Source organism: Hippopotamus amphibius, chromosome 6 (genome assembly GCF_030028045.1).
Source record: "Hippopotamus amphibius kiboko isolate mHipAmp2 chromosome 6, mHipAmp2.hap2, whole genome shotgun sequence".
Taxonomy (NCBI): Eukaryota; Metazoa; Chordata; class Mammalia; order Artiodactyla; family Hippopotamidae; genus Hippopotamus; species Hippopotamus amphibius.
In genome coordinates this window covers 161,340,633-161,353,763 of record NC_080191.1, presented here as the reverse complement: position 1 = coordinate 161,353,763, position 13,131 = coordinate 161,340,633, and the positions used below count along the sequence as shown (strand labels likewise).

General features: G+C 49.3%; 1 protein-coding gene across 4 annotated transcripts in view; it reads left to right on the top strand.

The window, feature by feature from the left end:
• DGKG (diacylglycerol kinase gamma) overlaps positions 1 to 13,131 on the top strand; it is a 152,879-nt gene that overhangs the window by 47,869 nt on the left and 91,879 nt on the right. The window contains exons 11-16 of one of the 4 annotated variants that reach the window (XM_057738601.1): positions 1,739 to 1,855; positions 2,899 to 2,991; positions 4,535 to 4,594; positions 7,067 to 7,146; positions 8,352 to 8,426; positions 10,932 to 11,017. In XM_057738601.1, the coding sequence (XP_057594584.1) occupies positions 1,739 to 1,855; positions 2,899 to 2,991; positions 4,535 to 4,594; positions 7,067 to 7,146; positions 8,352 to 8,426; positions 10,932 to 11,017 (511 nt within the window). The remainder of the gene's footprint in view (positions 1 to 1,738; positions 1,856 to 2,898; positions 2,992 to 4,534; positions 4,595 to 7,066; positions 7,147 to 8,351; positions 8,427 to 10,931; positions 11,018 to 13,131) is intronic. The other 3 variants (XM_057738603.1, XM_057738602.1, XM_057738604.1) reach the window with 3 other exon arrangements.

The window sequence follows — 13,131 nt, the reverse complement described above, 5'->3', positions numbered from 1 at the left end:
GCGCACCTCCTGGGCTCGGGCCCTAAGCCTGCACTCTGGCCATTGCTACACTCGGAACAGAAGGAGGCCACTGAGGGACCAGCAGGGCACATGCACAATCTTCTGAGTCTCCAGGGGCAACCCAAGTCCTCCACCATCTCTTCCGATCCCAGAAGAGGATGGAGAAGGCAACGTGGTGTTGGGAGAGTACCGTGGACTTGGAGTCAGAAGACCTGGCCATGAGTCCTTGCTTGGCCACTTACCAGCCTTGGAACCTAGGGCCAGTTACTTAACCTCTCTGAAGCCTCATGTTTTTTCTCTGTAAAGTGAAAATAATAATAACCCCAGAGCAAATTCATTGTGACCATGTAGATGACAAATTGATTAGCAAACTGAGTTCTTTACACCCTCAGGGGTGAATGTCGGAAGGTGAGAAAGTGCAAAGTAAACGTGACACACCTTCTAGAGCAACAACTTTACTAAAAATCTTTTGGAAGGAGGACACCGTAACTTAATTGATCAGTAATTTAAAACCTTCGTCTAATACAAACATGGGTAGTGTCACGCAGATATTCCCTGTGTTTTTAATATTGTGCTTCTAGTTGGCATTTCAGGCTACGCACCCCGCCCCCACTCCCCCAGAGGCCATACCCACCCCTTCTATTTGGGGTGCCCTGGTGGAAGATTTTCCAAGAAGTTCTGTAGAGTTCCCAGGGGACTTAACTGAGGGCTGAGACCCCCAGAATGTGGTGTCATGGGTCACTTTGCTCTTACGGTCCCATACTTACACATGCATCCCCACCTGCTTCCCACGTTCCTGGGCTGCCTCGGGGGCATGTCCTGGCCAGGAAGCAGGTACAACCAGCTCTCCAGGAAACAGATGTGAAAGCCACTGGCTGATGCCCCACACTCATCCCCGTGGGCTTTCTCTCTAGCTTCCTTCCAGAGTGCTTCTCAACCTTGGCTGCGTGCCATAATCACTCCGGTGCTTTAAAACAGGCTAATGACAGGTCTCATCCCCAGGGACGCTAATTGGTCTGGAGTGAGGGCTGGGCATTAGGACTTCTAGAAGTTCCCCAGGTGGTCTTGGGGACTGCTAAGGCTGAGCGGCACAGGCCCATGGAAGACAGGAGGCGGAAGGGAGTTCCCCATCAGGGCCATCTCCCAAGGGCCAGGACTGTGCCAGGAAGGCCCTTCCAAATGTGCTGTCTCATTTAATCCTCCCAGGAAGCCCAGAGGTGGGGCTTATTATGCCAGTTTCTACAGATGAAGGACTTGAGATTCAGAGAGGTCCAGGAACTGTCCAAAGGTCACCCCGCTGCAAAGTGGAAGATCAATGACTCCAACCAGTTTTGTCTGCAGCCCAAGCCCTACTGTGTTTCCCTGCACCATGCTGCCTTCCAGAAGAGGGCGCACACAAGCACATCCCTTTGCAAAGAGTTCTGCGAGACAGACAGACGGACTGCCAGATGAGATGCTGCTCAGAGGCTTGACTGCCGGAGGGGATGAACTATTCAAAGAGCAGGCAAAGTGCCTTTCCATCTACCTCGATTAGCATGGTAGAGGTTAGGTAGGGAGCGACCACACTGGTGCAATTCAGCAAAGCAGCCCAGCATCCAGAAGTGCGCCCACTAAACAGGAACCAGCCCTCTCTGGCCTCCCCACTCCCTGTGCTCCTTCCAGACCCTTCTCCTCAGGCCCAGGGCCCTGGGACGTGGTTCTGCAGCCTTCCCTGGTATCCTTCCCTTCCCTCCTGCAGGTGATGCAGCACGCGTGGGTGGAAGGGAACTCCTCCGTCAAGTGTGACCGGTGCCACAAAAGTATCAAGTGCTACCAGAGTGTCACCGCGCGGCACTGCGTGTGGTGCCGGATGACGGTGGGTTGGCGCCCGGGGCAGCCCTGCTGCTTTTCAGTGTGGTTTTTTTCTCAAGCTACAGCCAGGCAGCAGTGGTCATCCCGCCGGAGGGCATGAGCAGAGCTATGTGGGCAAGGCTGCAGAGGGAGCCCAGAGCCCCTGTTCAGTGCCCTAAGTCTAACTGCCTCCAGTAAATCACCAAGATGCCCAGAGAGAGGGCACCCCCAGGGCTGCTTAAGAAGAAGCTGGCCAGTCCACTGTCTTTGTGGCCAGGCAGCTGTGAACAGCAGCCTGGGCCATTAACTTCCTTCTCCTGGGTGTCTTCTGGGGCCAGGGGCACTGAGAGTGGGAGAGGAATTAGACACCAGAATCCCTGCATTAGAGGAAGGCACACTCCTGACAGCAGCCCCACTGCCTGGGCCAGAGGCCTGTGCCCACTGCCACCAGCCATGGCGAATGTCTGCTTCCTCCCTAGACACCTGGAGCTGCCCGACCTGCCTTCCCAAGCAGACTCAGTGCCATGTTTTGTCCCCTTGACCAGGTATCATCCTCAAAAAGGACAAAGTCTCCAAATCAGACTGCAGAACTTTTAAAATGCGGAGGTCGACTCATGGGGTTTACTTCCAGCCTCTCATGAGTTTGTTCAACAAGATCTCCTTCCTTCCAGTGTCTCAGAGCCTAGGGAGCAAGTATCCAAGGTGGGCTCTGAGATCCACATGGGGGTGCCACCGGCCTGCTCAGGACCATTGGGCTCCAGCTGCCATGGGCAGTATTTGGTCTCCTTTCTCTGCCCACAGCAGACTTGGCACCCGTAACCACACACACCCCCCCCCCACACACACACACACTACACTCACCACACACCACATACACCATGCACGCTACACACACCACACACACCATGCACACCACACACACACTCTCTGCTATACTGCCAAAGCCAGCAGTGCATCAGGATTTGGAGGAGCACTAGACAACCTGCCTCCCTAGTAAATTTCTAAACCCGCGTACTTGACGCTTCCCTGATCATTTTCACTCACTCTCATCTTCATTTTTCCCTCCAGTTTCACCGCAAATGTGAACTGTCAACACTGTGTGATGGTGGAGAGCTCAGAGACCATATCTTGCTGCCGACGTCAATATGCCCCATCACCCGAGTAAGTGCTGCCGCCCCATTGGGCCCTGGCTCCCCTACAACCCCAGCTCATGTTTCAGACGCAGGCAGCATTCAGACATTCGCCTCCCTCAGAGGGCTCCCTCCACAACTCCTAGGATTTGTGTTTTCAGCACACGTTTAAAAGAGGTCAGTGCCGCACTGTCAGATTGTGAGCGAAAACGTTCCTGAGTAAAATGATTCCAACAGCTGGCCACCCAGAGTGCTCTGAGATGGCCCAGCAAGGAAAGCGCATTCGTTCTAAGCACCTTGCAGGCAGATCACAGCTCAAGGACCCTCAGTCACCACCTGTGCACAGCTAGGCTTCCCAGGCCTCCCTTGTCCCTGTCGCCCTCTCTCCTGTGTCCAAACATGGACCTCCCTCTGCCTTGAAGATTTCCACTTGGGTGTCACAGAGCATCTTGGGAATGAAAGCTGCAAAATTAAACTCCATTTATCCCCATCAGAAATTTTTTCTGTTTGCTGTGTTGAAGATGCCTCTTTCAAACCAAGCACCAAACAGCTTAACTGTTCTCTTTCCATCTTAAAGATGCTGCTGAATGTCACTGATTCCTCACATCTCACCCTTGACTTGACCATCTGCTTTCTTATTAAAAACTAAAGGAAAAAACCACCCCTTTCAAAAACCATTTGCCAGTATCTACTAAGTTAGAAATACACAAACTCTGTGACTCCACAATTCCTCTCCTGTGAGAAATATGAGTATTTATTCCACCAAAAGATATGTACGAGAATGTTCCTATCAACTTTATTCATAACAATCAAGCACTGGAAACAAACTAAATGACCACTGATAAGAGAAGAGATAAATAAGTTGAGGCAGATTTGTATAACGGAATACTACATTGCAGTGGAAAAGAACCATGCTTAGATGCAAAAATATGGGTAATCCCAAGAATATAATGCTGAACAAAAGAAGCTGGGCTCAGAAAAGACATGGTCTATGATTCCATTTATATGAGGTTCAAAAGCCAGGCAAAACCAGTATGGTATCAGGCATCACAACAGAATTATGCCAGAAGAGGCAGTGGTTACAAGGGCATATACGTATGCAGAAATTCATAGAACGGTGTAGGTTCAGATATGAGCATTTTACTATATGCAACATAAACCTCAATGAAATAATAACCATTGAAAAAACAAAATAGGAAAAATGACTTAGATTATATCATTTAGGGAGTGCTGAGCAGAGAAATCACACCTGAGACCTTGCTGCTCAGAGCTCAAGCTTCTAAACTAAGTAAGTAGATTTCTGCCCATTTCAATATTTCCTCTGAAACACTGTGTCCCTTCCAGTGTCTCAAAGTCAGGGCAAGGGATGACAAAGACCTGCAGAGTCACTAAGAAACCCAAAGGGAACATTTCTTTTTTTTAGGTCAAAAGCCCCATTTTGCAAAATTCCTCCCTACACTCTACTGGTTTTCTGTTCTCTTTCTTTATATTAACCATTTGTTTTTCTTCTGATTTCTTTTTTGTAATAGGCATTTTTTTTTCAAAAGATACTTGTCTTTCCTCTCTTCTCACAGGACAGGCACGATGAGAAGTCTGATGGCAGTGCGTCCGCCAAGGGTGAACTTGTAACGCAGGTACCTCAGCAAGTCCCGAGTCTGCTCACTAGTTCTAAGCTGGTCCAAGGCTGTGGAGGGGAGGACAGGATATTGGTTCTAGAAAAACACATCTCAACATCTGCTCATCGGATCAATTATATCACAGAGGACACTGTATTTCCAGCCTCTGGGGTTACCTTTGACAACCACACTGTAGGCAAGTGGTGAGAAAGGAGGTTGGTTGGTCCCATGGCTGGCTTTATCACCTTTTTAGGAACACGTTGCATAAAACTTCAATATGCATACCCCCTGAATAATAACAAGAATGTGGCCTAAAAATAGACAGTTGGGTTTTCCAAGACTGCCACACTGTCTCCAGAATGTTATTTGCCAAAACAGAGTTAACCAGACCCAAAAGTTCTTCTTCACCCTTAAATGTATATTTAAGAACTCAGTTTTTTATTTGGATTTACCAATGAACTTCTCTTTGTGCCTTTCTTAAAGTTCCAGGGAATGCAGGAAAGGCAGGCTGGTGAGGCAGAACGAGTACCAGAAAAGGAAATAGAACACTGGGGCCTCCTCCTCTGCTTCTGACCTTTATGTTTGCTTGTTTGCAGAGTGGCATAGCAATCCCTGCACTGCCCACCTCCCAGAGATGCTCCAAGAGTCAATGAAAACATGTAGATGAGTGTAAAACATAAGCAATAATGATGATAGAACCTTACTGCAGGAAAGTTCTAGATGCCTTGAAGGGAAGAAAGTCAGGTGGAGCGCACGTGCACACACACACACAAAATGCAGGCACATCAGTTGTTTATAGTCTACAACTGGCATCTACCTGGTTATCCTGCATCTGTTCCGATTGGGCAGTGCCCATGCTGTACAGGTGGTTAAACATTTTGAATATCACCCCCAGAGGTAAAGAATTACTCCTCAGGCTCTAAGATGCTTCTGGTATCACACAAATAATCACCCTTGGCAGATGAGAAAATTCCTAAAATTTATAAAGGATGTTGCTGTCCATTTCAAACAACGTGGCCAGGTGTTTGCTGAATGTTTGAGATCTGAAGAAGTGAGCATTAGATGTGACTGTGGAGCAGGGCTGCATCTCTGTAGCAGTGTGTCCTTCTGCTGAAGCCACAGGTATTTATTGAGTACCCATGCTTGTATCTGGGGCAATGGGGCCCTTGTTAGGAGGGTTATATACATACCTGCCCTGCTCCTGGGACATTTAAATCCATTTGATGTTTTGAGATATTTACCTGAGAAAATAAAAAATAAAAACATATACAAAGAAATGATAACAAAAGAAACCCAGAAGATATTTCAAGTGCAATAGTTTCCATTGCAATGATCAAGGAAAACTTCATAGAGGAAGTAGTTCTTGCATTGGGCCCTGAGGATGAGGAGTTTGGGTTTTTTTTTTTTGAGAGGTTGCAAAGAGGGAAGTGGGCATTTCAGGGCATTAAGGAGGAGAAGAAACCAGTGTGAGCAGCCCCACAGGGTGGGAATTCACTCACTAGAGGGTAAGAGCCAGGCTTGACTGTAACTGCAGTGAAGGTTTAGAGTAATTAAGAGAGAACCATAGATCAGGGCTATACTTCAGTGCCTTGCATGCCACGTTAGGAGATTTGGATTTTACCCTCTGGGTAACGAGACATCTTTAAAGGTTTCTGAGCAGGAGTGGTATGACTAGTGATGTCCTGGGAAGGAACTGCATGGGGGCAGCATACAGGGCTTCACCGGAGGTGGAAAAGGCCTGAGCAGCGTGGGCACTGTGGCAGCTGCCAGAGACAAAGAGACATTCCAGGGAAAGAACTGGCAGGACAGGGCCTTCCCTGGATGACTGAGTGAATAACAGTAGTAGCCAGGAGAGAGGGCCCGTTTTGTGGGGAAAGAAGATAGGTCAGGTTTGGGCCATGTTCTGTTGAGACATCTGGCTGCGTGTACCCACTGGAGAAATGTGGGAACAGGGCTCGGGAGGAATTAGGGGCTGGAAGTGAAGACTTGGAAGGTGCTGAGATGGAAGTGAAGATTAACTCCATAGCCGTTATTCTATCGGGTTGGCCAAAAAGTTCGTTCGGGTTTTTCTGTACCATCTTATGGGAAAAACTGGGATAAACTTCTTGGCCAACCCAATATTTAGGTGTGGGACCTTAGGATACCTTCTGAGATCCTTTCAGCTGTATCCCTCACAAAAGCGAATCTTGTTCTGTGGACACAATGTCACACCATCGTTGAATACTTTGGAGCCCCATCTCTGATCCCAACCTCAAGCCCTTGTCACCATTAACACTACTTAAAGGCCACTTAGGCTGGAAACAGTTAGCTGCTGAATCCCTCAGAAAACTCAGCCAGTGGACCAGCACCTAGTGCCTCCTGTCCTCCTCTCCTCCATGCCCGGAACTCCTTCCCAGCTGCCTCTCCTGGGAGCTGTCTTAGCATCCACTCTCATCGCATTCCTCCTACTGGCTGAAACAGAGCTAATTTCTTTCTCTTTTGCCTTTTAAGTATAAGATCATCCCCACTCCGGGCACCCACCCCCTGCTGGTCTTGGTGAACCCCAAGAGTGGAGGGAGACAAGGAGAAAGGTATGTTTTCTTCTTTTTCGAGATGGAGAAGCTAGGACAGCCTCACCCAGGTCCTTTCTTCCCCTCAGCTGTAACTGAGTGGGCTGTGGAGACGGCAGACCTGCGGTCCAATCCCAGCCCTACCATGGACCACTTGATGACCTGGTCCAAGGGATTTAACGTCCCTGTGCCTTGGTTTCCTCCTCTGTAAAAAGGAGATAATAATCGTTTCTCCTCCCACAGGGGTTTTGTGAGAATTAAAAGAGACACAATGCTTAGCCTAGGGCCTATCACGTGGGCCATTATTATGGTTCCTGGAGTCAGACCACGTTCTGAGCTGCCTGGTAACTTCCCAGCCTTCCAAGTCTTTTCTTGATTGAAGAGATGTGGCAGAGGCCCCTGGTTGAGACCTCCTGGTCTCTCCCACCCCTGAGAAAGCAGGACACCCATCTCATCAGTGAGGGAAATGCCCAGTCTGCAGGAAGCACTGAGAGAAGGGGAGGGGAGGGCGGCAAGGGGAAGAGCGGCTCTGCCTCCCAGTGTTCAGTCCTGGGGCAGTGCACAGGTGGCATGGTGATCTGGAATCCAGGTTTTAAAAAATAGTAAGCTGGGTTTAAGCAAGAATTATGAGAACCCCCACCCCAGTCCTAGGGGCAGATCACCCCTCCTGAACTGACCTGATTAGCCTCAAGCTGGCACTTGAATGCAAGCCTAGATGTGGCCACTGCCCCCCAGCCCTCCTCTGCCCCAACTCCACCTCCTGCAAGTCCTCCTGATCCCAGGGTTTGGGGGACCTTTCCATAGAGGGTCCCTTGGTGCTGTTATCTAGTCCACGAAGAGGAGAATCATGCAACCTAGAACACACAGACATTTGGGACGGTCTCCGTAAAGGAGAACGCTTTAGGAGAATGGAAGTTCTGTTCTCCAAGTTGCTCTGCCCTGTCCTCTGTACCAGGGGCGCTACTCCTGGGGTTGGGGACTGGAGTCTTAGGTGGTGGGGGAGACCTTGGAACGAGGTGAGGGCATGGCTGAGGCCAGCCGGACCTGGGACTTCAGGGTCTGCAGGGCCTGTGTGCAGTCTTATCCCCTGTTGGGTTTAAATGGACCACGTTCCCACCATCAATGGGCTGCAGAGGTTTTTGCCCTCCTGTGACTTCTCCCAATGACATTCCCCTTCTCTGTCTCGGTCTCTCTCTCTCTCTTTTTCTTTTTTTTTTTTTCCATAGAATTCTTCGGAAATTCCACTATCTGCTCAACCCCAAACAAGTTTTCAACCTGGACAATGGGGGGCCTACTCCAGGGTATGGAGATACAATCTTTACTTCTTATTTCTCCCCTGCCCCCTTAAATGTCTAAAGAAGATAGCTTTGGGGGTCACTTTTTTCCGTCTCTTTCTTTGGTGGACTTGTCCTTCCTGCCATTTCACTCCTTTCCTTTTCCTCATATCTACTCTTACTTCCTCCTGGAGATACTCAGGAACACCCATGACGACCAGCTCTGGGAAGTAGCCTCCTCCTGTACTTTATCCCAGAAAAAGTGGTTGATTTTGTCAGAGGGAAAAATTGCATGTCATTTGTTGGATTGACAAGAAGGGCGGGCTGGTAAATTAACTTATTTGCAAGGCTGTCTTAGGCGATATCTTTATACTGAGTCATCAGGGAGAAGGAAAGAGTTTTCTTGCCACTGTCTGTCCATGTTTTAGAAATCTATACAGCTGACTCAGAGTTCTGCTGCACGTTCTGTTGTGCGGGCCTTTTAGGATCAAGACAATTGGTTGTTCGATGAAATCACTTTTTTTCTGGATCATCCAATTTAGAGGTTGTTAAGCTCCCTCTGGCCCTTCTCCTCCTGTCCTTAGCCTATTAGCTATTTCCGTGCTTATCAGCAAAGTGTCAAGGAGACAGGGAACAATGAGAGGTGACAAGGCAGCCCCTCTGCGACCCAAGGTCTGTGGGAGGAGCTAGTCCATGTGCTGGTGGCAGACATAATGAGCCCTGTAACCAGAGGCTCCACCAGCATTGAGGCTGGAAGGTACCCAAAAAGTGGTACCTTCTTACCAGCCAGAGCCAGTGCAGTAGAGACATCTGCCAGCCAGCCCAAGGCTATCCCAGTGCCAGGTCCTCAGGCTGGCGCCTGCTGGGCTGGGCTTTCCAACACACAGCTGCTTTGCCCAACCTCTGAACCTGCATTTCTACCCTGGGCTCAGCAAGACCTTAAGAGGGGCTGGAGCAAGGACTCTACAAAGGAACTCTGTCCCTGTCTTAGGTTGTTTGACACAAAGCTATTATTTATAGCAGGGGTGGTACAAGACCCACTGAAGGGGAAAGAAACATGAGTGCAAATTCAGCACCTCTGTGATGACTTACCTGTAAAACTAATTTCAAAATAGAGCTGCGCATGCCATCGTGTCACCATGATTGCAGATTACTGCTCCACTGTGACCTGTGACTGAGCAGCAGCCCACAGATACCTTTACCAGCCTGCTATTTTCTAGGGCATTTCAGTACTTGAATACAGACAGTACTCTCCCTTAACTGCATCTCTTCTCAATTGGTTTTGCCCAGGATGACAAGCCTGGTGGCTACTTCTAGGGCCACTGTGCCCTGAGTATCTCTCTCTGCTGTACATGTCAGCCTGTAATCGGACAGGCTGTCTAGCTGAAGGGAGCCTCCATTCAGAACCCACTTCCTCCAGGAGACCAAACATTAATTTGCCCATGCATTGGTGACTCAGAAAGCCCCAGGGGTCTTCTCAGATCTCCATGCAGGGCAAAGAGGAAATACTGAGCTTCAGCATCTCAAGCCCCACCCCAAGGCCTCCACGGGTCACGTCTGTGCTAAAGCAGAGGTGAAGAACCAGAAACCTATTTGGCAGTCTAATGAAGCCTATGGATCCCTTCTTAATATTAAGATAATAAGTTTTAATGTATAAAATAAAATATATAGGAATACCAGGGAAATGCATTATATTGAAAAAAACAATTATCAAAAAAGTGAAAAACAAATGTGTGATAGGAGAATATATGTGATTTGCTAAGACATTATATAACAAGTTCCAGAGGCAGGTCTAATAGCTAAAAGCAGTGATAAGCAGAAGTAATAATATAAAATATCTGCCACAACTGTAGGAAAACATTGAAATACCTGTGATTTCAGCTGCTTAATAAAGTCACAAGTATTGTTAATACCTCTGTGATTGTGGCCTACGTTCATAATTGAAGGAGATGCTAACTTTCAGTTAGAGCTTAGGAAAGATAAGAATGTAACATTTTCTTCAAGTTCATGGCCCTCTGGTTTCTCTCCACAGACCCCTTAGATATGCACCCCAGGTTCAGAGCCCTACTCTAAAGGGTTCAGACCCCTGAGGGGAGGTGGGGCTCACTCCCTTTAGGTCTGGGTGGGCTCAAGATCCAGCTACTTCAGTGCATCTGACTTAAAGGGAGGTTGTGAGGACAGAGCAGGTGAGAGAGCCGGAGAGGAGCTAAAATGTTGGGGGCTAGCTGTATTGGTGCCAAAATAAGCAAACTATGGATTCCTTTGCATACATCATAGGGAATTTCTAGAAAACCATCTTCTGTGTAGAATGTTGAGTCAGCGTCTCGTTATACGGAGATGGCCCCATGGGCTTCATACTCAGTGGCGTTGCTTAGTAAGTTCAGGTTTCAGGACATTAAGTGACCTTTCAACCCCAAAAGGAATCAAGGTCATAACATACTCCCAGGGATGGGAGCGGGCAGGGGACTCTGACTCAAGCAGTGTCAAAGGTCTGTCTGTAAACAAAACCATCTTGGCCTTTATGCTTCCCAGACTTAACTTTTTCCGTGATACTCCGGACGTCCGTGTTTTGGCCTGTGGAGGAGATGGGACCGTCGGCTGGATTTTGGATTGCATTGGTAAGAATGGGCTGGAAGGGCCTTTGCGGTTGACTTATAATGAGTATATTTAAAGTCAGAGGAGGGCAAAAAAAAGAAAGAGAAATGGAGCCATGTCTTGTTCATCCTTGTTTCTACTCTTGGACCAGTGCTTGGCTAAATATCTACTTTGGGTGGAAAAAAGAAAGAAAGGAGACAATGGGAGGATTCCCACGGGTACAGATGTAACAGCTTAGTTTCAGGCCTTGCTTCAAAAATAACTGTCATGGCCAGGGTTTGGGCACTTGCAGGACAGCCCAGACTGAGGGGAGAGGGAGCAGGACTGGGACTCCAGGCAGGTCCAGGGTGCTGGATAAAGGCCAGAGAACTAAGCATAGATACGCAGCCCAGAGCAAGTCACCTTGAGATGAACACCCGGAGCTGGAGCCCAAAAAGCACATCTAGAAAGCACCTCAGTGCAAGCAAAGAAAAGCTGCAGTGGGCTGGGTCCGGTGTGCCTGGATCAAAAGGACCGTGGGGAGGGTGGGGAGGGCCTGGCTGACAATTGGGAGGCCTGGGTCTAGTCCAGCTCTGCCTGGATCCTTGGGTCCTTGGATGCATCACCCCCAGTAAATGATGGAGAGTGACTCAAGTTCTGGAATGAGGTGTATATTCAATATCTAACCCTGGAGAACCCAGGTAAACACCGGGATGTGGAACATAAGCCCAGGAAAGCAGCCAAGGGAATTGCTGGGGAGGGCCATCGCCAAAGTGCGAGATGGCCCAGAGTGTTCAGCCCTGGGCTGCTTCGGTCTTTTCATCCTTCATTCCCCAAATCCTGCCTGTGCACCTCCAGGTGCCCAGCTTCCCTCAAGGCACAGCACAGCAGCAGTGAACTAAAGGACACATATCCCACCTCGGGAGCTTCCTTTCTAGAGAGAGGAGACAGGCAATAAACAAAGAAATAAGTGAAACATACAGTGTGTCAGAAGGTGATAAAAACATAGCAGAAAAGGGACAAGGGGAGCTCAGGGTGGCAGTGGGGCTGCAGTCTAAGACCGGGCGGGTCCGAAGGCCTTAGGAGCAGATGACATCCGCATGGAGACCTGGAGGAGGATGAGCCTTGCGGGTACCTGAGGGAAGAGCAGTTCAGGCAGAAGGAACAGCAAATACAAAGGCCCTGAGGTAGGAGCAGGCCCGCTGCCAAAGGGAGAAGGAAGGCTGCAAAGCACGCCTGGGGTGCCGTGTGGCAGGGGATAGAGCAGAGATCACGCAGGGCCTAGTCACTAGGACATGTAGAACACTGTGTGGAATGTGGCCGTCATCCTGGGACGGTCCCAAGATGCTGGATGGTTTCAAACAAAGCAGGGACACAACAGATTACAGAAACAGAAAAGGGTGGAGGCTGGGAGACCAGTTAGGAGGCTCCTGCAGGAATCCACGCAGGGGATGGTGCCGTGGACCACAGTAGAGACAGAGGCGGTGGTGAGAAGGAGTCAGATACCCTTTGAAGGTGGAGCCAGCAGGATTTGCTGACAGACCTCATGTGGGACATGAAGGGAAGAGAGGAGTCAAGGATGGGCCAGGATAGACCCTGAACAGGGTGGAGAAGCCTGGGCCCCCAGGGGTCATAGGCAGACCTTCTGGGGAAGACCAGCACCCCGCACACCTGCCACGGCTGCTCCCCCACAGGCGCTTTGGTTTCCATGGACACGGCCCTGCCAAGCAGCCACCCACGCTCTCCTGTCACCTCGGGCTCTGGAGTTGTTTGTGGGAGGAGGGAGGCATCCTCTGGGAGCCGAGGAAGGAAAAGCTGATCGGCAGAGGGTGGATGGCTGCAGTGTCGGGAGCTGCTCGCATGGGTCCCTCTCCATCAGGAAGGAGAAAGTAGGCTTTGCTGACAAGTTGTATAAAATTCATCTGCAGAGGACACAGATGATGTACGCTGCCCAGAGCAGAAAGGTCATGTGAGGTGATCTGCTTTTTCACAGGTCAGTGGCCCAAAGATTAAGAAAGGAATAACACTGGACCGTGTTCATCCATTCATTCATTCAAGAGAGATTGAAGGCCTTGTTCAGTGCTCTTCGACACCTCATTTCGGTCCCCTCTCTGATCTGTTCTCCTGCTACAGCCAGAGCAGTCATTCCTGAGTGTCA